General features: G+C 36.2%; 1 protein-coding gene across 5 annotated transcripts in view; it reads right to left on the reverse strand.

Moving 5' to 3' along the window:
* Positions 1-26791, reverse strand: part of TFPI (tissue factor pathway inhibitor) — a 79881-nt gene continuing 53090 nt past the window's right edge. For 3 of the 5 annotated variants that reach the window (XM_049887628.1, XM_049887629.1, XM_049887632.1), the window contains 5 exons: positions 26050-26226; positions 25308-25379; positions 14108-14287; positions 13251-13337; positions 1-2508 (listed from right to left, as the gene is read on the reverse strand). In XM_049887628.1, the coding sequence (XP_049743585.1) occupies positions 2453-2508; positions 13251-13337; positions 14108-14287; positions 25308-25379; positions 26050-26226 (572 nt within the window). In that variant the 3' untranslated portion in view covers positions 1-2452. Of the gene's footprint in view, positions 2509-10616; positions 13338-14107; positions 14288-17879; positions 21582-25307; positions 25380-26049; positions 26227-26791 lie in introns of those variants that run through there. The other 2 variants (XM_049887630.1, XM_049887631.1) reach the window with 2 other exon arrangements.

The raw sequence follows: 26791 nt of genomic DNA on the forward strand, positions 1-26791 counted from the left end.
ATTTCAAAGGGCCTCTCGAGAAGACAGTAAGTATTATAATGACATGTGCAAAGAGCTGGAGATGGAAAACCAAAAGGGAAGAACACGCTCGGCATTTCTCAAGCTGAAAGAACTGAAGAAAAAATTCAAGCCTCGAGTTGCAATAGTGAAGGATTCCATGGGGAAAATATTAAACGACGCAGGAAGCATCAAAAGAAGATGGGAGGAAAACACAGAGTCATTATACCAAAAAGAATTAGTCAATATTCAACCATTTCAAGAGCTGGCATGTGATCAGGAAGTGATGGTACTGAAGGAAGAAGTCCAAGCTGCTCTGAAGGCACTGGCGAAAAACAAGGCTCCAGGAGTTGATGGAATATCAATTGAGATGTTTCAATGAACAGATGCAGTGCTGGAGGTGCTCGCTCGTCTATGCCAAGAAATATGGAAGACAGCTTCCTGGCCAACTGACTGGAAGAGATCCATATTTATGCCTATTCCCATGGAAGGTGATACAACTGAATATGGAAATTATAGAACAATATCATTAATACCACATGCAAGCAAAATTTTGCTGAAGATCATTCAAAAACGGCTGCAGCAGTATATCAACAGGGAACTGCCAGAAATTCAGGCTGGATTCAGAAGAGGACGTGGAACCAGGGATATCATTGCTGATGTCAGATGGATCCTGGCTGAAAGCAGAGAATACCAGAAGGATGTTTACCTGTGTTTTATTGACTATGCAAAGGCATTCGACTGTGTGGATCATAACAGACTATGGATAACACTGCGAAGAATGGGAGTTTCAAAACACTTAATTGTGCTCATGAGGAACCTGTACATAGATCAAGAGGGAGTAGTTTGAACAGAACAAGGAGATACTGCATGATTTAAAGTCAGGAAAGGTGTGCTTAAGGGTTGTATTCTTTCGCCATACCTATTTAATCTGTATGCTGAAAAAACAATCCAAGAAGCTGGACTATATGAAGAAGAATGGGGCATCAGGATTGGAGGAAGACTCACTAACAACCTGCATTATGCAGATGACACAACCTTGCTTGCTGAAAGTGAAGAGGACTTGAAGCACTTACTAATGAAGATCAAAGACCACAGCCTTCAGTATGGATTACAGCTCAACATAAAGAAAACAAAAATCCTCACAACTGGACCAATGAGCAACATCACGATAAACGGAGAAAAGATGGAAGTTGTCAAGGATTTCATTTTACTTGGATCCACAATCAACAGCCATGGAGACAGCAGTCAAGAAATCAAAAGATGCATTGCATTGAGCAAATCTGCTGCAAAGGACCTCTTCAAAGTGTTAAAGAGCAAAGATGTCACCCTGAAGACTAAGGTGCACCCGACCCAAGCCATGGTATTTACAATCACATCATATGCATGTGAAAGCTGGACAATGAATAAGGAAGACCGAAGAAGTGTTGACGCCTTTGAATTGTGGTGTTGGCAAAGAATATTGAATATACCATGGACTGCCAAAAGAGTGAACAAATCTGTCTCGGAATAAGTGCGGCCAGAATGCTCCTTAGAGGCAAGGATGGCGAGGCTGCGTCTTACATACTTTGGACATGTTGTCAGGAGGGATCAGTCCCCGGAGAAGGACAGCACGCTTGGCAGAGTACAGGGTCAGCGGAAAAGAGGAAGACCCTCAACGAGGTGGATTGACACAGTGGCTGCAACACGAGCTCAAGCATAACAACGATTGTAAGGATGACGCAGGATGGGACAGTATTTCGTTCTGTTGTGCATAGGGTCGCTATGAGTCAGAACCGACTCGACAGCACCTAATAACAACAACAACAACGGGTTTATAACAAATAAGCAGCTATTGAACAACCTTCAGTCTTTTGAAGGCCTTGTTTCATTTTCTGGCTTCCTTCGTTTCTGCCATTGAGATATACAATTCTATTGTTACTTTTTTCTTCTATATATGTGACTTACTCTCCCACATTCTCTCATCTAGAAGGTTTTAGGACTTTTCATCATTAGTATTTGGAGGTGTGTGTGGGTGTGTGTGCACGTGTATGTAAGGGGTGTGTTCAGTGAGTTTTCATCTGTTAGGTGCAATGCAGTGTTTCAATAAATGAAACTCATGTTCTTTAGTTGTGTAAAGCCTCTACTCTCTATTTTATTTCTTCTACTTTTCCGTACCTTTTATCATTTCAAGTTTGAGTTTCTCGATTGGTCACCTAATTTTCTTATTTTTTTTCTACCTTATTTTCCATCTCTGTGGCTTTTTCTATTGCATTCAAGGTTTTCTTGACTATCTTCTTTTATTATGTGGTTATTGTGTTTCATGTACTGAGAGTTTTTTCTTCATACTGTAGTGTTCTTGCTGTCTTATTTCTTTGTGAAAACTAATTATAAGGGAATATTAATTATAATTGGTAACAGAGCAGTTGGGGATAAATGAGGAACATACCGACCTACATTTCATCTTCCCTCAAAATCAGATCCACAAGACTTGGAGAGCAGATACTCTATTTGGGAGATGATCCAAGGGAGCTGGAAGAGAGAGGGAGACAGTAAAACTGAAATGATTTAAAAAAAAAAAAAACCCTAATAAAAGGTACTTTAGAGCTGGTTACTGTTGAGGGTATCTGAGGTTCTTTCCCTCTGGGACCGTTTGAGTAATCTGTATGCTCATCAGTATTTCTGGTTTTTCCTTTTGTCCAAATTCCAATATAGCTCAGCATAGCACTGTTACTGATGCTGCATATTTATTTAAAATTTTGATTTTTTTATCATGGATATTTATGTTAATTTTGAATTTTAAAAAATACTGCATAAAATATTATTTTAGTTAGATTTTTTTATGCCACCTTGGAATGTTTTTAAAATAGATTTTATTTTTTAGAACAGTTTTAGGTTTACAGAAAAATTGTCCTCAAAGGGCAGAGAGTTCTATATATTCCCTCTCACTTCTGCATGCTGATTCTCCTCTTACTAACATCTTGCACTGGTGTGCTACGTTGTTACAACTGATGAAACAATACTGATAAAAAAAATACTGATACATGATTATTAACTAAGTCCATAGTTTACATTAGATTCACTCTTTGTATTGTATAACCCTATGGGTTTTGACAAATGTATAATGCCATAGTACCCATCATTACAGTATCAATAGGATAGTTTCACTGCCTTGAGTTGTCCTGTGTTCCACCTATTCATTTCACTTCCTCTGAAATCCTGGCAACCATAATCTTTTTACTTCCTCTATAGTTTTGTCTTTTCCAGAATTTCATATAAAGGTAGTCCCTGATTTATGAGGTATTTGAGTTAAGGTGAACTGTACTTAACAACTGTGATGGTTAAGACTGTGTGTTAACTTGGTTGGGCCATGATTCTCAGTGTTTATATATGATGACCCCCACGATAGGAGCTGCTGTGAGCAGCCAATCAGTTGAAAGGGAGTTTACCCAGGCCTGTGGCCTGTACCCGAATATGAGTGGATGTTCTGACTTTTGCCTCTCTGGATCCTGCAGCTGCCTCCTGTTTGTCTGACCTCTGGTCCTTGGGATTTGAGCTAGCAGCTTATCTGCTGATCTAGGGATTCATCAATCTTCACAGCCTGTGAGCAAGAGCCCTGCTCTCCAACCTGCTGACCTTGGGTTTGCAAGCTCCTGCAGCTACATGAATCAGGAGAAGCCTTGCAGGCTTGCCTGCTGATCTTGGGATTCATTGATCTTCACAGCCTGTGAACAAGAGGCCCACTCTCCCACCTGCTGATCCTTGGGTTCGCCTGCCCCTACGACTGTGTCAATCAGGAGAAGCCTCTATCTTGATCCATGGTCTTGGGACATTCCAGCCTCTAAAATTGTGTGAGCAGCTTCCTTGATATGAATCTCTCTTTATATATATTTATATGCTTTACTGGTTTTGCTTCTCTAGAGAAGCCAGCCTGAGACAATGGCCATCCTTTTTTTTTTGTACGTATTACTTTTAGTAATAACTACTACATGCAATGTTACAGCATGCAATTTGGTGATGCTACTATCTTTCTCAGGTACTCACTTGCAGATGTTCAAGCGCTAATTACTAAATTCAATATTGCAGATTCTGGAAGAATTGAGATTGTAACTTCAAAATATATGAAGAAAAAAAGAAAACCATATAGACAACTCTCACTAACATTCTGACTAGAAACAGCATCCCCATTCCCAGGGAAAATCCAGATGATCCAGAACCGTCCACAAGTGGAGTCATTACCACATCTGACAAAATGCTAACGTTTTCCAACTCTTCATTATCGCCAGAGTAAATTTTTGATTTGTGTGTTTTCTATATATGTATGTATTAAAATAACTATAAGTTTACATGCAATGTTTCCAACACCAAGGACAAAGGTTGGATTTACAAAGATACTGATAATAAAATGCAATAATAATGAAAACTAAAACAAAAAACGAGGTATGTGATTTATGTCAGCACTGAATTACAATAGAGTCCTTGGAGCGGAATGCAGTCATGAGTCGTGGACTACCTATAGTTGGACTCATACAGTATGTAGCCTTTGTAGATTGACTCCTGTCACTTAAATAAAAACCAAACCCATTGCTGTTGTAAATTTCAACTCATAGTGACCCTATAGGACAGAGTAGAACTGCCCCGTAGAGTTTCCAAGGAGCTGATGGTGGATTTGAACCGCCAACCTCCTGGTCAGCAGCTGAGCTCTTAACCACTGTGCCACCAGGACTCCATTCTTTCACTTGGCAGTATTCATAAAGTTTCTCCAAATCTTTTTGTGGGTTGATAATTCATTTTTTTCACCAAGTAACACTTCATTGTATGGATATATCACAGTTTATCCATTCACAGATTGAAGGACATTTTAGTTACTTCCAACTTTTGGCAATTATGAATAAAGCTATTGTAGTCATCTTTGTGCAGGTTTTCATGTGGATATGTTCTTAATTCAGCTAGGAACATGATTAATAGATCATATGGTAAGCCTATGTTTAATTTGATAAGAAATGTTCAAAGTGTCTTCCAAAGTGGCTGTGCTATTGTGAATTTTCACCAGCAATGAAGGAAAGTCCCTATTGCTTCACATTGTTGTTGTCTTTATTAGGTGCTGTCAAGTGAATATGAACTCCTAGCAACCCTATGTACAACAGAAGGAAATATTTCCTGGTCCTGCACCATCCTCACAATCATTGCTATGTTAGAGCCCATTGTTGCAACCACTGTGTCAGTCCATCTTGTTGAGTCTCCTCCTCTTTTTTGCTGATATTCTACCTTACCAAACATGATGTCCTTGTCCAGGAATTGGTCCTTCATGATAACATGTCCAAAGTCCATGAGAGGAAGTCTAGCCATCCTTGCTTCCAAGGAGCACTCTGGCTGTACTTCTTCCAAGACAGATTTGTTTGTTCTTTTGGCAGTCCATGGTATATTCAGTATATTCTTCACCAACACCATAATTTAAAGGCATCAGTTCTCCTTAGGTCTTTCTTATTCATCGTCCAGCTTTTGCATGCAAATGACATGATTGAAAATATCGTGGCTTGGATCAGGTGCACCTTTGTCCTCAACGTGACAGCTTTGCTTTTTAACACTTGAAGGAAGTCTTTTGCAGATTTGCCCAATGCAATGCAACATTTGATTTCTTGGCTGCTGCTTGTGTGGGCATTGATTGTGAATCCAAGTAAAATGAAATCCTTGACAATATCAATCTTTTCTCCATTTATCATGTTGCTTATTGGTCCTGTTGTGTGGATTTTTGTTTTTATGTTGAGGTGTAATCCATACAGAAGGCTGTAATCTTTGATCTTCATCAGTAAATACTTCAAGTCCTCTTCACTTTCAGCAAGCAAGGTTGTGTCATCTGCATATTGCAGGTTAATGAGTATTTCACTAATTCTGATGCTGCATTCTTCTTCATATAGTCCAGTTTCTTTATTTACTCAGTATATTGAATAAACCCAACAACAACAAAACCATTGCTGTCAAGTCAATTTAGGACACAGTAGAACTGCCCTATAAGGTTTCTGAGGAGTGACTGGTGGATTCAAACTGCTAACCTTTTGATTAGCAGCCAAATTCTTAACCACTATACCACCAGGGCCCAAGAGGCTGAATAAGTATAATGAAAGGATACAACCCTGACCCACAACTTCCCCAATTTTAAACCATGTGGTATCACATACGTTGAACATGTTTATCAGGAAGGATCAGTTCCTGGAGAAGGACATCATGCTTGGTAGAAACAAAAGCCAGTGAAAAAGAGGAAGACCCTCAAGATGGATTGACACAGTGGCTGCAACAATGGGCTCAAGCATAACGATGATTGTGAGGATGGCACAGGACCAGGCAGTGTTTCGCTCTGTTGTACATAGGGTCGCTATGAGTCAGAACCCACTTGATGGCACCTAACAACAACAGTATCCTCTTGTTCTGTTCGAAAGACTGCCTCTTGATCTACGTACAGGTTCCACATGAGTATAATTGTTGGAAATTCCCATTCTTTGCAGTGTTATTCATGATTTGTTATGATCCACAGAGTTGAATGCCTTTACATAGTGAATAAAACTCAGGTAAACATCTTTCTGGTATTTCAGCCAAGTTCCACCTGACATCAGCAGTGATATCCCTTGTTCCACATCCTCTTCTTCTGAATCCAGCTTGAATTTCTGCAGTTTCCTGCTGATATGCTGCTGCAACAGCTTTTGAATTATCTTCAGCAAAGTTTTTCTTGTATGTGATATAAATGATATTATTAAATAATTTATGCATTCTGTTGGATCACCTTTTTTGGAATGGGCACAAATCTGGATCCATTCCAGTCAGTTACCCAGGCTGCTGTCTTACAAATCTCTTGGCATAGACGAGTGAGCACTTTCAGTGCTGCATACATTTGTTGAAGCATCTCAGTTGGTATTCTATCAGTTCCTGGAGCCATGTTTTTCACCAGCCTCTTCAGTGCAACTTGGATTTCTTCAGTACCATCAGTTCTTGGTCATATGCTACCTCCTGAAATGGTTGAATATATACAAATTCTTTTTGGTACAGTTACTCCATGTACACTTTCCATCTTTTGATCCTTCCTATATTATTCAATATTTTGCCCATAGAATCCTTCCAAATTGCAACTCGAGGCTTGAATTTTTTCATCAGTTCTTTCAGCTTCAGAAATGTCAAGGATATTTTTCCCTTTGGGTTTTCTAACACCAGGTCTTTGCATATTTTATTACAATGACTTTACTTTTTCTTGAGCCGCTCTTTGAAATCTTTTGTTCAGTTCTTTTACTTTATCACTTCTTCCATTCGCTTTAGCTACTCTACGTTCAATAGCAAGCTTCAGAGTCTCTTCTGACATCCATTTTGGTATTTTCTTTCTTTGTTGCCTATTTAATGACCCTTTGCTTCTTCATTTATGATGTCCATTTATCCTACAGCTCATCTGGTCTTTGGCCATTAGTGTTCAGTATGTCAAATCTATTCTTGAGATGGTCTCCAAATTCAGGTGGGATATCCTCAAGGTTGTATTTTAGTTCTTGTGAATTTGTTTTAATTTTCTTCAGCTTCAACTTGAACTTGCATATGAACAATTGACTATATGTTCCACAGACAGCCCCTGGTCCTGCTCGACTAATGATATTGAGCTTTTCATCGTCTCTTTCCCCAGATGTAGTTTATTTGATTCCTTGTGTATTCCATCCAGTGAGGTTCACGTGTACAGTCACCATTTATGTTGTTGAAAAAAGATATCTGCAATGAATAAGTCATTTGTCTTGCAAAATTCTATCGTGTGATCTCTGGTATCATTTCTATTACCAAGGCCATATTTTCCAACTACTGATTCTTTTTGTTCTCAACTTTTACATTCCAATTACCAGTAATTATCAATGGATCTTGATCGCATGTTTGATCAATTTTAGACTGCAGAAATTGGTAAAAATCTTTGATTTCCTCATCTGTGGCATTATTGGTTGGTGCATAAATTTGAATAATAGTCATATTAACTGGTCTTCCTTGTAGGCATGTAGATATTATCCTATTACTGACAGCATTGTTCTTCAGGATAGATCTTGAAATGTTCTTTTTGATGATGAATGTGAAGACATTCCTCTTCAACTTGTCATTCCTGGCATAGTAGACCATATGATTGCCAGATTCAAAATGACCACTGCCATTCCATTTCAGCTCACTAATGCCTAGGATGTCTATCTTTATGTATTCCATTTCATTTTTGATGACTTCCAGTTTCTCAGGTTCATACATTCCACATTCCAATTACTGATGGATGTTTGCAGCTGTTGCTTCTCATTTTGAGTCATGCTACTTCAGCAAATGAAGGTCCCGAAAGTTTGACTCCATCCACGTCATTAAGGTTGACTCTACTTTGAGGAGGCAACTCTTTCCTAGTTGTTCTTTGAGTGCCTTCCAACGTGAGGGGCTCATCTTCTGGCACTATACCAGCCGATGTTCCACTGCTAATCATAAGGTTTTCACTGGCCAGTTTTTTCAGAAGTAGACCATCAGGTTGTTCTTCCTAGTCTTAGTCTGGAAGCTCTGCTGAAACCTGTCCACAATGGGTGACCCTGTGTAGTCTAATACCAGTGGCATAGCTTCCAGCATCATAGCAACACACAAGCTACCAGAGTATGATAAACTGACAGACCATGGTGGTTTATTCCACGTTCTCACCAGCATTTGTTGTCAATATTTTTGGATTTTAGTCATGCCAATAGGTGATATCTTGTTATTTTTGTTCACAATTAGCTGCTGACATATGTGGAACATCTTTTCTTATGCTTATATGCCATCTGTATATCCTCTTTGGTGAGTTGTCTGTTTAGATTTTTTGCCCATTTTGTAAGTGTGTTGTTTGTTTTCTTATTGAGTTTTAAGAATTCTTTGCATATTTTGAATATGAGTCCTGTATCAGATATGAGTTTTGCAAATATTTTCTCCTAGCCTGTGGCGTGTTTTTCATTCTCTTAGCAGTGTCGTTCACAGAGAAGTTTTTAATTTTGATGAGGTCTAACATATACTTTTTATGGATCAGATTTTTGGTTGTCCCCTTAAATTTTGTACCCAAGTAAGTGCCTCACCTGCCTCACCATAGTGGCAGTCTTTCTTAGTCAGCCCACACATGTCAGATACTCTTTATACCAACTGCACACCGAACCTCCTGGCTAATCAGGAAGGCTTATCCCTCTAAACACAGTGTGTGGGTCAAGGCTGGCCATGAGACATCTGGGTCAATGAGAGTGAGGTCACAACTTTAGTTTAACTTCTTCAGTTAAGAGAAGTCTAAATTGTCTAAAAGGCTCTTCCTGGGAAGGATGTGGGCCTGCAGTTTCTGGAAGGTATCTTGAAACACTATTAAATTAGAGAATAAAGGCAAAATATGTTTGGCCAGTAGAATTAAGAGAAAAAGATAGACTAGGTTTTTATGACTTATTATGAGGCCCTGAATCCTTCCATACCCAAAGCCAAATACCTCTGATCTTTTCAGTTTTGTGATAAACTCAACCTTGATTTGTTTCTGTTTAGATTGGAATTTCTTTCATATATAAACAAACTGATGAAAAATTCATATTCATTGTCCTACTGTTCTATTTTACTCATAGTATCATACAATTAAAATGCATTTCTCTGTCTCTCTCCCTCATCCTCTCTTTTTGTAAGATAAAATAACCGCAAATCACTACTATCTGAATCCCTCCTTTAAAATTTGTCTGAGTACTTATAGTCAGGACATCAATTCTTCAGAGATTGGACCTGAGGGACTGACAAGGGTAGGGTTTCCTGTTCTACACAGCAGGATGAAGGAAAAGCCAGTAATGTGTGTCCAAAAATTAAAGTTCTTAAAAAGGAACTGAAAGTAAAAAGTTGGAAAAACTTAAGCACAAAGCTATGAGAGCAGGAGCAGCTGATGAAAGAATCAAGAAGTCCCTTGAATAGTTGGCTAGTTTGTCATTCTCTTCCTTCTTCTGGCAGGGAGATGGTCCAGGTAAACCTCAAATAGTCAGGATTGGGAACATTTATACACTATATAGTTATATGATTTATATTTAAGAGTCCCTGGGTGGAGCAAAAAGTTAATACGCTTGGCTACTAACTGAAATTTTGGTGGACTGAATCCACCCAGAGACATTTCAGGAGAAAGGCCTGGCAGCCTACTTCTGAAAAATCAGCCATTGAAAACCCTATGGAACACAGTTCTACTCTGACACACGCAGAGTTGGCATGAGTTGGAATTGACTTGAAGGCAATTTTTTTTTAATATGAAATGATTCGTAGAAATACATATCATGGAGTAAATACAGAATGTATGGTTTGCAAGGCAGGATGTGTAAATTGTGTTTGACAAATAAGAAAGCATAATTATAGAATATACACTTTTAAATTAAAGGGGGAGGTATGGACAAATTTTAATTTAAGTTGATCGGAGGTGGTGGAATAAATTTTTGGGTGTGTCAGGACTCTATCTTTGAGATAACTGAACAGCACTAAATAAATTATTTTAAAATATAACTACATGAGGCAACAGTGAGTTTTTATTATTCAAGATAATATATTTTACTGTAATGTAAAAAATAAAATCATTACAGCAGTTTTCAGAATAACATGTTAATTTTGAATATAGAGAGTAAACAAAGTAAATACATATATGCTGTAAAATGTAATCTTCTATAACATTCAGTTACATGCATTTAATTATGCAAAATAAAGCAAGGCAATACCACCAGAAGGCTTCTTACTTAAAAACATAGTACAAATAATGTTTACATGTGTTAAACATTGCAAACCATCCCAGTGTGTAGCTGTCTTGAATAGGTAATGAATCAATGAATGGTTGTGGTTGGAGAAAATTGTCAACTCACTGATGTGCTGATTATATGTTCTTGGTGGCAACTTGCCAATTACTCTAAGGAAATTTTTTTTCTCTTATTTGAAGATGTTGCTTTCAATGAGTAAATGACAACAGAGAGTAGTTCATAATGGCTTTTGATTTTCAAGTGTCAGATTTCACAAGAAGATCCAAGTTAGGGCAGTTATTTATGTACTGTACTAAATATTTGAAATCATGGTATAACATCTTTCTTAAGCTGACAAATGGATACTGTCTTGTAATGATATACTTTTTATGCCATAGAAGGAAAATTATTATTTTATGTTAGGACTTTTCATATTGTAGCTGGGCCCTGACTTCAGATTAGTGATCTCGAGCGTATCAGATTTTTAAATAAGCAATCGGCATGAAATAATCTCAGAGGTTAAAGACATATCCAGTAAACAGTAAATAAATTCTTTTAACTAAATTGAAGTATTCATGAAAGAGAGTGGTGTGGGTAAGTCCAGAAATTCACATCAAAATTAAATTGCAAAGATGGTGAGAATGAGTACCAGTCAGTGACTCTTTGAAGTATTTTGAGTGGTGGAGAGAGATACTGAATTAATTCTTCAGAATCAATACTGATGTGAAGATGCATTAGAGGGTAAAAAGCCTGGGAGTTGAATGAACTTAATTATAAAGGAAACAGTAGGGTTTGAGACTGATTAGATATGCTTTGGTAAAATAAGAAATCAAAATTGAGCTCAAACTTTCAAGTCTGGGAAACAGGCAGAATTACAATACTCTTGGTACACAGAAGTTACGAAGGTCGGCCAAATGGATGAGGTGGTTAGTTGTCTCTAGATGACCAGGTCATATTTGATTGTAAAATTTGAAGTGACTGTCATAGAAACTGAAATGTCTACAAGAATACTGAGGTGCCAGACTGCACATGGTTCAGCAGAGAAAGAAAGGCGTAGATAACTCCAGAGAAATGTTAGTTGTGACTCTGAGTCAATAGTATATGGATTTTCTAGTAGAATCTTCCATGCTGGTAACTTTTTCTTCTATAGAGATGACATACCTTTTTGTAAATTTTTTTTTAGCATGAATCACTGGTTGTATTGTGTGCAAAGCCTAATGATAAATAAATAGGTTAAAGGGGTTTAAATATTCTTGCCATGTTGGGTAAGGGAAAATTATGTCAAACAATAAAGTTAGAAAATACATAAATAGAATTGCTTTTGATAGTCATTAAAAACTTCCCTTTTACACAGACTTCCAATTTTTCTCTTATTGTGGCCTGTACTTAAGGTGCAAATACTCAAATCATCTTGATTTACATAATAAGCCATAGTTAAACAAAAGTCAAAAAAAAAATCAGGCAGGCACGGGAAACAGATTTGACTGTTCAGATACCAGTTGGTGCAAAACTAATGGGGTCCTAGATAATACAAAAGGAAAAACGTGTATCTAGAGAGGCAAGCACATGATAGAATTGTATTATTACAGAGGGAAGCACATGATAGAATTGTATTATTACCAGCTCATTCCAATGTACAACTGGGTGACTTTTGTTAGAAGCAGATGCTTGTCATATTTTAGATTTGAAAGTAAAAAAATCCTTTTGATTGAATAGCTGCATGTCTCAATCCGAAGAGATTATTATACATATGATACAAACAACTAAGTGAAAACATATTCTCAAATAGATAATTACCAAATGCAAAAAGGGACTGATGTGATGTGGCCAGTAGTATGATAGTTTGTAGTTAAAAGGCAAATAGAAAGGGAAAGGGAGTCGAAGATAACTGAAGAGTATTTGGTTAATAAATCCTAAAAACTAAACCCATTGCCATCGAGTCAATTCTGACTCATTGTGATCCTGTAGTACAGAGTAGAACTGCCCCCTAGGATTTCCAAGACTGCGAATCTTTATGGACATGGACTGCTATGTCTTTCTCCTGCAGAGCAACTGGAGTTCTAAACCACAGAGCTTTAGGTTAGCAGCCAACCGTTTTAACCACTGCACCACCAGAGCGCCTCCTGTTAATGAATTACAGCCCTAGAATAAGCTATTTTACTAGATTAGGAAAGGTAACTCTGACACGAATGTGTTAATAGCAGGTATGATTTGCACAGAAAATTACTTCCTGAAAATATTCATTAAAAGGGTCATAAAAAAAAGCCAAAACCAAACCCACTGCGGTCAAGTCGATTCCGACTCATAGCGACCCTATGGGACAGAGTAGAACTGCCCCATAGAGTTTCCAGGGAGCGCCTGGAGGATTCAAACTGCCCACCTCTTGGTTAGCAGCGGTAGCACTTAACCACTACGCCACCAGGGTTCCCAAAAGGGTTATGGGAAAGAAAAAAAAAAAATCATAGTGTTAAGCTTCATGGAAAGTATTTAGTAGAGCTAATCTTCTGATTATGTAACAAATTTATATCTTTTCACCAAAAATTTCTTCATGTGGCATCTTCACTTGCTGCTTTCTCTTTCTTTTGGTTTTAATGAATTCTTTTGATATTCTTCGGATGAAACCTACAAGAGGAAGAGCAACAAATACATGCATGATAAAGTAACACAACAGCACGTTTTATCTACATATTTCTAAATTTTCTTTTAACATCTGAAACCAAAAGATGTGATTGGCTACAATGTTTTTAATTTGTCGATGCCCTTGTGTAGAACAACTATGTCTAAGGAAGTAGCTTTGTATATATTAAAAAAAGTATATATATATTTGTATATATAGGTGTTAGCAAAAAGCAGATAAGCATAGTGTTGACTTTTATTATTAGTTTATCTTCAGTTAGAACTTGATACTCATTTTATTAAAAAAAGAAAATATGGCTGTATGTGGTTGGTGGTGCCATAGACTATTTTTATTTATATTTTCATACTCTTTGTATTCTACTATAAACATGCATCACTTTTATATTTGGAAGAAAATTAGTAAATTTTAAATTTTTTGTGATTTTTGGCAAACAAAAATATTTTGGTATAAACTTTTAAAATGCTTTGTATTTAAATTTTAAAAGAGTAAAATAATTTTTATAAAATAGTTTCTTTTTCTATGAAAACATATGAGGAACTGCAGTCAATATATCCAGCACTGTTATCAAAATGTACTAGAAAAGGTGACATTAGCTAAATCATAATACTTTGTTTCTTATAATAAAAGAATGAATGTCCTGATATTTTAGTAGATTAGATGCATTTATAATTTGAATTAACTCATTAGATCTATTTATAATTTCAATAAATTAATTCTAAAACTAGCGAGTTAATGAAAAGAATATCTTCTATACCTTTTTTACATGTCCTAAGACATGCTTTCTTAGAAGTAAAATTGTTTTCATTCCCTCCACATCCACTGTACTTAAATGGGTGGCATTTCCCAGTGTTTGAATTGAAGTAGAATCTGCTCTCATTGGCTTGACACAATCCTCTGTCTGCTGGAGTCAGACACCATGACGGGCCGTGAAATTCTAAGAACATCAAGAGAACATGGTAAGCCATATATGATGTGATTCTGTGGCTTTCATATTGTATACTGTTGATAACTTAGTTCTTTGGCATGTCTATGTAAAATAGTAATCTGAATAAGAGTAGTACTTAATAAAATTCATGTATTTCAATTCTAAGAAACTGCTTAACCTATCTCCCAATGTTCTCTATGCTGAGTTCTTTTTCCAATGAATAAAAAATAGATAAGTATACTTAAGGAAAGTGTTATGATTACTTTTAATATAAATTAATTGTAAGCAGTAAAAACAACCACCATGCAACAATTCAGCTTCTTATCATTTGGAACCAATTTTTTTTTTTTTTAAACTATCAAGGTTTACGTATCATTTGTTCATGAAGAGTTTAACTTTGGGGGAAAATGTTCTGATGAGCAAAGTCCTTATTCACAAGTCCTGAAGCTGAGGAAGAGTTTCTTCTTTTGACTAAAAAAGCTCTGAATGATGTATTACGATCACAATGTAAACTGCAGAAATTCATGCGTAGCAAGTTCTAACTTGAAGGATAAATTAGCAACATTTTTTTATTTGTGAAATGAAGCATCAGTTCTAGGTGAGTTAGATGTTTTTGAAAAGGGAGCAATAGGGCTAAGGTCATTAAAATAAAAACAACCTACTCTGCCAATGGAACAAAACACTTCCAAAGACAAAAAAAAGCAACAAGGGTAGTAAACGTTCATTCCCTAAAGGCAAGGCAGAGAAATTGTTTCAGTCTCATGGTAGTTTTTAGTTCCTTTGGGAATTCCTGTCAGTGAGGTAAAGCTTGTATCTTCAGTAGCACAGCTAAATGGCTTGATATTAATAAGCTGATACTGCAGGTAAGCAGTGAAACGGTGAGGAATCAATGTCAGAAAACTTTAGTGACTTTGCCAAATGGTAAGATGTGGCACGGCAAATGCAGACGAAGAGGAAGCTAGATTTCCAACACTGGAAGAATATAGAACTTTGAGGAATCCAGTAGCCAAAGAAGGCAAATAGGTTGTGCAGAAAGCAAGAGGTGGTCTGGTAGTAAGTGAACCACAGATGAATAGGCTGTAAAATAAAGAAAAAAACAAGTTTAGAAAAAAAAAATTCTTAAATTATATACTTTTTTTTAACCATTTCCTGCCTTCAAAATATTTAAATTAACTTCAGAATGTCAATATGATAGTTCACGTACTGTAGAAAAAAAATTTGGAAAATACAGGTAGCAAATACTATGGCAAGGATATAGAGGAAATTTTAGAAAGGTAGTATTTTTGAATTCTTGGATTACATGAACTGTAATCTTATAAAGAATAAGCTTTACTTAGGAGTTCGAATAGGTTTATAAACACTGTGATGTTAAAAGGAACTAAGAGGTTCTGTAAAACAACTATTGTTTAGAATTCTGTAGTCTATTTTACCTCATTTTGTGTGAGGATTATAGTGTAGAATTAAGGAACTCTGCTGGCGCAGTGGTTAAGGCACTCTACTGTTAACTGAAAGGTAGGCAGTGCAAAACCACCAGGGGCTCCATGGAAGAAAGATGTGGTAGTCTGCTTCCATAGAGATTTACAGCCTTGGAAACCCTATGGGGTCACTATGAGTTGGAATCGACTGGACGGCAGTGGAATAGTGTGCAATTATGTGTCATTATACATCAAAATTAGAATGCATATGATGAAAAATGTTGTTCAGCTTTCTAGAAAATGTTAAAACTCCCTGTTATTAAAAGTGGTTTATAAGAGAAGAATTTTCTAATAGTTCAAAGAAGTGTGTTGTAATCAAGCCCTACTACTGTGAAGAATTTTCCAATGTGCACTCTGTGGCTTCTCATCAATCCACAGCCTAGAGTATGAGATGGTTACCAACGGCCCCCGTCTCTATCTCCATCAGCTTCCAAAGTCATAGGTATATGTTCAGAACCAAAAGGAGTAAAGCAAAAACAGTCAGCCTGATACAAGAAGCAGAGAAAATACAGGAAATTGCTATTTTTTTCCCCAATAAGCACCTACAAATGCCTCATAAAATACATGTGAGTATGGTGAAATCATATGACTTACACATCAATTTCACTTTTTATATACAAAACATATTAGCCCACTGCAAGTAACAGGTAATATATATGAATTAGCTTATAAATGGCACACTTTTTTACACGTTCATTATTATGTCTTAGCAATGCCCTACCTCAAGTCCCTTGTTTCAGGAAGTGAGTTTGCTGATTATAGGGAGCAAGCCTATCCTTCTTTTCTCTAAAACACAACCTATAGTAAGTGTGGCCCCTTAACCAAAATTCAGGATATTTCAAGTGAAGGCACACTAGCCTGGTACATCTGGAGTTACAGTCTGTATGTTAGAGGTACAATGGGAGGAACCTGTGTTATCAGAAACCAGGCGCCTATAACACCAGGTGAAAGCTAGAATCATAATGGGCCTCTCCAGTGGGAGCAGAAAGCATGGATGATACAACACAGGTTTGGCAGGAGAGATGTACCCTAGCTTCAGTCTTCCTTCTGCCATCGAACTTTCTACCAGTGTCTGCTGGTGACTAAACCTACTCAGAAGCCATAATGCTTGACAGGGCTGGGGGAGAGCAGAGGGTAGATGCGAGAGCAAGCAGACAGTTAACCAGGACAGATGCAATCAGAGCAATCACACTACTAATGTTATCCAGGGTATCAGGTTGACTCTGTGACCTCTGAACCACAGGGGATCTGGCATGCTATCTCTGGCAGACTGGGAACTGGTGTACAGACTTGAACTGCCCATTACCAAATACTTGGTCCTACTCAGAGAGTGCCTGTCCGTAGCTGACCCTATGTCAGTTGTTTATCTATCTCACTTTGTTTGCTCTGATTTTAATTACTGCCTAAATAGATCATCTAACACAACTCAGCCTGGACCTGGATCTCTACTGAGGGTCTTAACACTAGAAAGAAAAATATTTTGATAAATTTTTTTTTTTTTTTTAATGATAGCAGGTTAAAATTTGAAATTCATCAATAAGGATGTTATATCATGCATTTAAGTTTTGGAAGTTTTAAAAAATGTAATTATCATCAGTTGGAGAGTCTTTATAAGGCCGTTATACTTCAGAACATGAATTGTACTTGATAGGTTAACTAATCATTTCTCCTAAAGCCATCTTAGCATTGAGCACCAAGACTTTCATCTAATAGCACAGATCACAGTAGAATTAAAGTAATGATAGTTTCTCAAGGATCTTTTAGCTCAAAGGCATTTTTGAATCCTTAATTTTTATTTAGTTCAATCTCCAAAAGTGAAGAAATTGAATTTTTTTGTACCCTGTGAGGTCTGCTTGACTGCTTTCAAATAACAAATTGATTCTAGATAAACAAAGGCACTTACCTATTTGAAATCCAGACTTTTGACACCTACAATGAAAGAAAATATAAAGGCTAGTTGCACAGTGTTATTCCTTTTGTCTAGATTATAATTACTCACAGAAATTTGAGATAGAACAAAAAGGTACTAACCTGACTTTTGTTCATTTTCCAAAGGGAATTTAATAATCAAATGCATCCTGTCTTGATCTGGTCATTAATACAAGTTGGATAGCTTCCATCTAGAGGGTTTATGATAGGTTTCAGAATTCAGGATCCACTTCTTTTCTGTCAGGAACAGCTGTGACCTAGTATTGCTGCTAAACTGTAAGGTGGAGCTCCAAAGTCACCTCTACATAAAGTTATTTATGTCAATTTATTTTGAAACTTATGGACTAAACTTTGAATCTTATACTCACTTTGATTTTTTACTATGGTGTCATCCTTATAGTTCACGTCTTACATGCTTATTTAGACTTTCATTTTACAAACCAAATTAGGTTTTCTGAACCACCTCGTAACTTGATGAGTGAATTATTTTTCTTGCCTTGTTAGACTTTTTTTTTTTAGGGAATTAAATATCAAAGAATTCTTTTTTCCCATACTTATTTTTGTAAAGAAAAATATACATATTAAAATTCAAAATACATAATCATTGTCAAACTTTGAAATAATATGAAAGTATAAAAAATATAAAACAAAAGTTCTCCATAATTTGACCCCTACCCTTGTAAGCATTATATATGGTTTAGTATATATCTTTCCCAAAATTGTTTGCATATGCAAACATATATTAGTACCATTGCTTGCATATTACTATATTTGATAATATCTTTTATGATTTGTTTCCGTATTTGTTGATATAGGTGTATAACTTATTCATTTTAATGTGTGTACAGTATTTTAGTGCATGAACTGACTAGTATATTTAGTCAACCCCTTGTTTGTGTATATTTAGCTTATTTCAATTTTTTTTTCCAATTCTAGGTAGAGGCTCATTAATGTCATTGTACACAAAAACAAAAACCCAGTGTACCCAAGTTCAGATAGTTCTAAAATTAGAATTTTATAAAAGGTATATTCAATATAAATTGGTAGATGTTGATTGATTTTCTACTAAAAGATTATGTAAACGAATACTCCTACAATGGTGTCTAAAATTAGCTGTGCCCAGAATGCTCCTTAGAAGGGAAGATGGTGAGAGTTTGGCCTGCTTACATAAAATTGAAACCCACATGCCTTTGTCCACAAATCCAATGCTTTCAGCTATCTAAAAAGTAACTGGAAGACACAGAAAATAAAAAACGAACAAAGATATTTAATAATTTTATCAGAAGTAAAGCAAAAGTTGTTCCAACTTCTCTTTATATCTAATTCTCAATTTCCTTTTTCTCTGAAGCTTAGGTTCAGATGGTGTTAACTACTTCTAACTAAGTTACATGCATGGAGTTGGAATTTATCAAGTTTAAATGAAAGATATATAATCAAAATGGTTTGCCAAACAAGGAGGCCAAAAGCAAGTCTTGGGAACAATAGCGCTGAGCCAAACAGTATTCAAAGAGACAGGGCATTTGAAGGCAAGAATTAATTGTGTTTGGCATCCTCAATCTGTACTGATTCTAGAAATGACAGGCCAAAGCCCCAGGCTTTTATGCAGTCCATGATCATATTTGCATAGTCAGTCAGATCCATTTAATAACGTTTGAACCTGAGAGAAAACAAGAAACTCCATACAGATGTGTTCCTAGAAAAAGTGAAGTTGAGATTCTCAGAGCCAACACATTTTGTTTCAATGCTTCTCAAACATTGAACCGAAACTGAATCCAATGCCGTTGAGTCGATTCCGACTCATAGCGACTCTATAGGACAGAGTAGAACTGCCCCACAGAGTTTCCAAGGAGCGCCTGATGGATTTGAACTGCCGACCCTTTGGTTAGCAGCCGTAGCACTTAACCACCACATCACCAGGGTTTCCAATACAGTCCTTCAAAAATTTTGCAGTATTTAAACAGAATAAGAGTAGAAAAAGTTGAAGAATTTCACACAACATAGAGTAGCACAGGCTTTTCTAACCTATTCTTAACCTCATTCTTAACATGTCCTATAGCACTCAATACCAGATTCATATTACAACAGGAATTTCTTTTTTTAGCAAAATACTTGTGTATTAGCAAAGCAGTATTGTTTATTAGTTTGTAGTATGGTTTGTATTAATTTGTAAATTTATCTTGGTTTATAATTGTATAATGGTCACAAACATAAGGAAACTTATACCTATTATTTTTCTTATTCATATAAAAAAAGATGCCATTTTAAATCACTTGATTTACTATTTGGAAGTCTGTAAGTTTTTTCCCGTTGAAGTATCTGTTGTTTATGCCTGAGAAACTCTGCTCTGGAGAACTCTTATGCCTGGGACAAAAATTTAGCTTTGTTAAGGCCAGAGATGGTCCAGGAAGAAAGGGATTAGCAAAAGTAAGCAGTGGTCACCTAGGGTGACTGCATTTGGATAGCAGAACTCTTGGCAGAGATGAAGTGCGACATTTTTCTTTCTCCCCAGGGTTCCTGCCAGGAAGTAGGCAGCCTGATGGATTCTTTCCATAAGTTGTTATCTGTTTTTAGAAAGCCAGCTTGCCAGAGTGTCAGCGCTTGTGTCAGCACAGGAGGCACCAAGGCTACAATGCAGGTGTATCTGGATTATGAAGTAAGCTGCTATGCTTCTTGGTCTAAGAACCCATTATAAGAGGCAGTATACTTCTCTGAGGCTATGGAAGTAGGTTGTGGATGAAGTAAGGTTCTTCAGACTTGTCGACACTGCTAGTGATTAAACTGATATATGTAACTGTGAATATATCTCTTTTAATTAATAGCAGAAGATTTTTTTTCCAGAAAATTTTTATGGTTGTAATATTCCTCTATATGTAATTACCTCTTCAACAAAAGGCCAAATAGGAGAAAACATTTTCTTGAAACTCTGTACATTGGGTGCACCAGTGATGGTGTTAGGCTGTTGATCAGGTCATTTGTGAGGATAATACCTCTTCCAGAAAGCCAATGATAACCAAAAACTAAGAAAGATTATTTTCTTATTTTTTCATATATATGTGTAGTCTGGAAACCCTGGTAGCATAGTGGTTAAGAGCTACGGCTGCCAACCAAAAGGTCAGCAGTTCAAATCCACCAGGCACTCCTAGGAAACCACTTGGGGTAGTTCTACTCTGTCCTATAGGGTCACTATGAGTCAAAATTGACTAGACGGCAATGGGTTTGGTTTTAATGGGATGTGGAGTCTGGCACTAGGCCATACATTGAATGCAGTTAGGAGAGAGAGAGGTTCAAGTAGCCAAATGTTCTTCAGGATGATATCCGTTAATTTGCCTTTGACATGGAATTTGGCAGGAGGAATCTGGGGTGTGTTGGCTACGTAGATATTCCTTTTCTCAGTCAGAAGGCAAGCACTAGATTGGATTGGAAGTAGGTTTTTAAAGTCTACCCAAAGATTTTTTTCTTCCAAAATATCATAGAGGTGATGTAGTCCCAAGGCAGCTGTCAGGAGTTGATATACAGAAGCAAAGGCAGCTATGAGAACCAGGAAGATACCTCATTTTTGACATGAATGGTTCAGGTCCACTCAAAAGGCCCAGAGCCCGTATAAACACTTGAGAACATTAGTTTTTCTTTGCTAGTTAGGCATTTACCTGAAAGATGCCTTGAAATAAATATATTCACCGTATGTAAGTAACTATTTGAGCTTTATTAATGGTATGGCTATTAAATGCATCACATATACCATATAAATACCAGAGAAATACCAAAACAAAAATATTAATATATGCACAGAATTCTACCCAATCCTAAAATGAACATTGATGAATAAATGCAGAAGGTGTTCAGAAAGACTTGGTAAGTATGACCAGCATTCCTCGGACCATCATTTCTTTCGTTTGTAACTGTGGATCACAAAATTAATACATAAAAATTGTGAGTCATCTGTCATGTGCTTAACACTGGGCTAATTTAGGGGGAGGTCGTAGTCTATAAAATATCTTCCTTCAAAGAATTAGTAATCTACAAGGTCAGGCAGAGCTAAGATAACTTTAAATAAAGCTTAACTTAATCATAATAGGGAATCAAGGAGAAAGAAAGGAAGAAGGCCTCTTTATAATGTTGAAAAGGCAGACAGCTAAGATAAGAAGACAAGGAAGGTGAATGAATTTTAGGTTGGAGAAATCCCATAAAACATCATGGGGAATGAGGGTGGATAATATGTATTTAATGACAATGAAGAGGGTATAGTCTGAATGGGTAGAAAAACATGTTTAAGGGGAAGTATGACTTTTTTTTTTTTTTATGACATACTCTGGAATAGGCAGAAGAGTAAAAGAAAATATTGACAAATTTAAGCTAAGTGAATGAGACTAAATTAACATGGAAAGAATGCATCTTTTTTTTTTTAACATTTCATAATTGAGGGGAGAAATGTAAACCTATGTGATTAAAGATTGCCTGATCAGAACATAATGGATATATAGTGATATCAAAAAGCTCATAATTTAGTCATGTTATATATGATTCTGTGTGTGTTTGAGTTATATCTGATATCTAACCTTATATATGTATATACTAGATGTAATATGGAAACCCTGGAGGTGTAGTGGTTAAGTGCTACGGCTCCTAACCAAAAGGTCGGCAGTTCAAATCCACCAGGCGCTCCTTGGAAACTCCATGGGGCAGTTCTACTCAGAATTGACTAGACGGCAACAGGTTTTGGTACAGATATTATATATATAAATATATATATAAAATACATGTAGACAGCTATGCATGTATATCTGTGATATTCTGCCTCTGTCTCTTTCCCTCCCTCCCTCTTCTGTCTATACACCCTGATTTGCCTGAGCCAGTCCTAGTTCATGTTTACTTTTTTGGCATATCATGTACTAATACATACATGATTTAAAAAAAAAATTGCCACCCTCTGCATGCTAAAGCCATCCTTAGTACCAAATGTCTCATAGAAGTTCCTATAATAGTGTTTCATGTTTTAAATTAGCCTGGTTACAAAACAAGATAAAAACAAAAGTGTCCCTAGGAAAAGAGGAAAAAGTAAAATTGGTTAGAGTAATGCAGATTTTGAGGCAAATTATACTCTCAAAAACAAGATAGTTGTCTAGATAAACAGACATTTGCCCTAATTTTAACTGCAGTTACTATGAAAGCATTATCCCTTAAATATCTATTATTTTAAATGAAATCCTTTTATTACTGTTTTCTGACTTTTAAATTCACCTTGTCAATTTTTACTCCTTCCTTAGTTAATAATTTACTTCTATAATCATTTATTTATTTATTATGGATTTCAGTGTGCATCTAGATAAACATCTAGAAAGAACAAAAACAGTATTTAAAACTTATTAATATTTTCTCTTAATTATTTTCTTGATTTCTCCCTTTCCAACTCAGTACCACGCCAGCCAAAAATCTTGATTTTTGTATTTCCTAAAACTTTAAAGGCAAAACCTTTCCCTAACCTATTCTACTCCTTTATTGATAGATGACTGGAGATTTCCATTTGAGCTGGGAATGATAATCCAAACAACATATTGAAAATTGATTTCCATGTATTTCTTTATTTGTGATTTATTGTGTCACATGTATCTTTAAGTCTGTTCAATAAGTTTATCTTTCAAAAAGTTCATGTATTTCATAGCAATATGATTCAAAATGCTTTTTAACTTGAGATTTCACTGGATAAAACAATGTCATTGAAAGGCATTTCAAATAGCATTGAAAGCTGGAGGGACCAAAAAAAAAAAAAAAAGCAATGAACTTAATTTTACAGATCAAAAATCAGAACCACAAAGATACTTATCAGTATCATTATTACAAACGAGACATTGTTTAAACATCAGATTCAAATTCATCTGGCTTTGAATTCACTGTGCTCATTATAGGATCCAAGGACTTGAAGGTGTTCTGAATATACCATATTGCCCAACTCCCACTGACAGTTTGCATCCCCTTTATGACATCTCAAGCGCTCTTAGAACTCCACTTGAATGCCTGCAGTATAGAGAACTCACTGCTCCCTGAGACATCCATGTTATCTGAAGATTTCAAATTAAACAGAAAACATTTTTCAAAGGGAAATGTATACTTTAGATTTCACTTATTAACACTGATGCTTAGATTTCACTCATTAACCCTGATGCTTAGACTGGGCTAAGGGGAGTTAGGAAGGCTGGGGATGTGTGGACTGGAATGGGGGTGGGGAGGAGGCCTGAAGGGTGAGACATGTTACAGAACTTAATCCTCCGTTCACATGATAGTGTTTCAAATACTGCGGGCAAATATAATGTTCCCTCTTAGATCTTAGGTCTTCTTGCACTTTCCTTCTGTAAACATGTTTCCAGTTCTGTGTGTGGCTTCTAAGGTGTGGTACTCTGTGCTGAATCAAGTGCCACTGACATGGTCACATTGGTTGGGACTAAGCTGGACATTCACATCCTCATTCTAGACAGGTGACAGTCAACATGTGCAGTCCTTCAGGTCCATCCAGGCAGAGGTTTTGTTGCTTGCTGCTTGCCTATTTGTTTGTGGTAAAGAGAGATGCTTGAGGTCATTATGATTCTGAATCCCATCTGATTCTGGTACATGGCCAGGGTAGAGAGCTCCTGGTCCTGACAGTGTTCCTTTTTATCCTAAGTTTTCCATTTTAATAGCCACAGCACTCTTTAAACTCATGCCAAGTTTACAGTTGACACTTCTCACAGACTGCTTCTAAGGAAATCTCCAAAGTGTACATGAGCAAATATTTTTTAAATCCAGGTAGGACCTCACATTTATCCTGTTAAATTTCAACTTTTTAGATTGTTTCTAACAGTCCAGATATTTATGGTTTCTAATCATGTTTTCCAATATTTTCACTCTGTATTTTTGTGAGCATACTGCCCATAACCAAAACCAAACCCACTACCGTCAAGTCAGTTCTGACTCATAGCGACCCTATAGGGCAGAGAAGAACTGCCCCACAGGTTTTCCAAGGAGTGGCTGGTGGATTCAAACTGCTGACCTTTTGGTTAGCAGCCAAACACTTAACCACTGTGCCACTAGGGCTCCATACCTTCTATATGTTTGTTTAACTCTGATGTTACACACACACACACACACACACACACGTACGCGAGAGAGAACCCAGATAAGAGTCCAGCAGAACTCCAGTAGAAAACTCCTTGAAAAGTGACATACATTTTGAGTATGGTTATTCAACCAATTCCTAATCTGCCCAGAGACCTTGCCTGATGAATGCTCAGTTTAAAAGCACCACAGACTGCCTTTGACACACTGCTGCCTTGGTAATGATTTGCCAACATACATTCAGGCTGACAATTCCTAGCAACACTTTATAAGATAAATTGGCATAAAATTAAATATCATATGAAGGAGTTTCGCGTGATATATAATCAAAGGGCTCCTTCCAAGCATACTTTAAAATAGATTAGGAAAATGATGACTTTTATGGTATTAAATGTCTGGAATACTTTGAGTCTATTTTAATACACCTATTATTGAATAACAGCACAAATGTAAATAAAAAAAATACCTCTAATGTAGATTTCCATCTATTAGCACTGTGCTAATATTTTATTGGCAGCTATAAAAAGTAAGATTCTTACCCCAAATCCTGGAAATCTTGGTAGGCTGGGGAGTGGGAGAGTTATTCACAGTATCTAACTGGAAATCATTCACTGAAAAAAACAGTACAGTCAATTAAAATAGGAGCACACTGTCACAATCTCTTATCTGTATACATGAAGCAAAGTACAATAGCTGTGTTAAAAAAAGTAGACTCTTAGCAATTTTATACTCATTGCTATCTTAAATTTATACTCTCTGCTATGTTAGATTAGTGAATATATATACATATATGTGTATATGTGTGTATGTGTCATTTCAAATCTTAGAAGGTCATATTTCTGTGAGTAACTTTGTAGTTCTTGGTCAAAACACAACAGTTAAAATTTACACCATCCCCTTTAGTAAATTTTATGTGCAGATAAAACTGATCGCTTTAATTTAGGAGGCAGATGCCAAATAACACTTACTTTCACATTGTTATAGGTCTAAGGAATTTCAGCGGCCCCACTCTTATGCCTAAACTACACAGCAATAATTCTTAGAAAGGAAAATTAAATGACATAAATTGGAAAAAATTCCCACTATAATTAAATTTCTTTATTTTCTCTCTGTTTCCTTGGTCTTTAATGTAAGGGTAAATTTTATTTCAGACCTAGTAAATGCGGATGTATCTTTGGATGGTTGAAACAAAAGCTTGGTAAACCTGACCAGCCTCTAAAATACCTTATTTCTAAAAGAATGTGTAAAACTGAAGTAAAGTGAGATGAGAAATAAACTTACCTACATCTTCACAAGTGTTCTTGCATTCTTCCAGTGATTCAAAGTTGTTTTGATTGCCTAGGCACCCACCATACTTGAAATGTTCACACTGTTTTGACTGATTGTTATAGAAATATCTAGTAATATAACCTCGGCAAATTCCAGGATCTTCTTCCAAAAAACAGAATTCTGGTTTCTCTAGAAATTATAAAAATGTCAAAAAACAATATTTTCTTTTTTGAATGGTAGTTATTTTAATTAAATTTATAAATAACTGGCTTAGTTGAAGATATTTAAGGAGTAAAAATGCAAAATTAAAGATAAAAGGTAAAAATATAATTGTACCCAGAGCTATACAATATTGAACTTATCTATTACATCTGCTGTGGCATTTAGAATAAAGAAGGTAACTACTAGTGTTACACCTATTTTCTTGAGTGAAATTTCAATTTCTCATGCTATATTAATACTACCATTAACTATCAGTTTTTTTTCATGAATCCAGAAAACAAAAGAAATTGCTTTATTTTACCATGTGCCAATCTTGGTTTGGAAGTACAAATGATCATGGCAAAATTTTGGTTAAATTATTTTATTTCAGCTTTATTAAGCTTACGTGTATCCACATTTAGGTAACATCTATCAATATTTCCTGTTTTTTGAGTTGCGGGGTCTTATTAGGGAAAGCAGTGCAGTCTATTGCTTCCCTAAAAAAAAAAAGGATGGTTTAAATAAAAATAAAAATTGGAGAATAAGCTTTCAT

This window comes from Elephas maximus, chromosome 6, assembly GCF_024166365.1.
Source record: "Elephas maximus indicus isolate mEleMax1 chromosome 6, mEleMax1 primary haplotype, whole genome shotgun sequence".
NCBI classification, from domain to species: Eukaryota; Metazoa; Chordata; class Mammalia; order Proboscidea; family Elephantidae; genus Elephas; species Elephas maximus.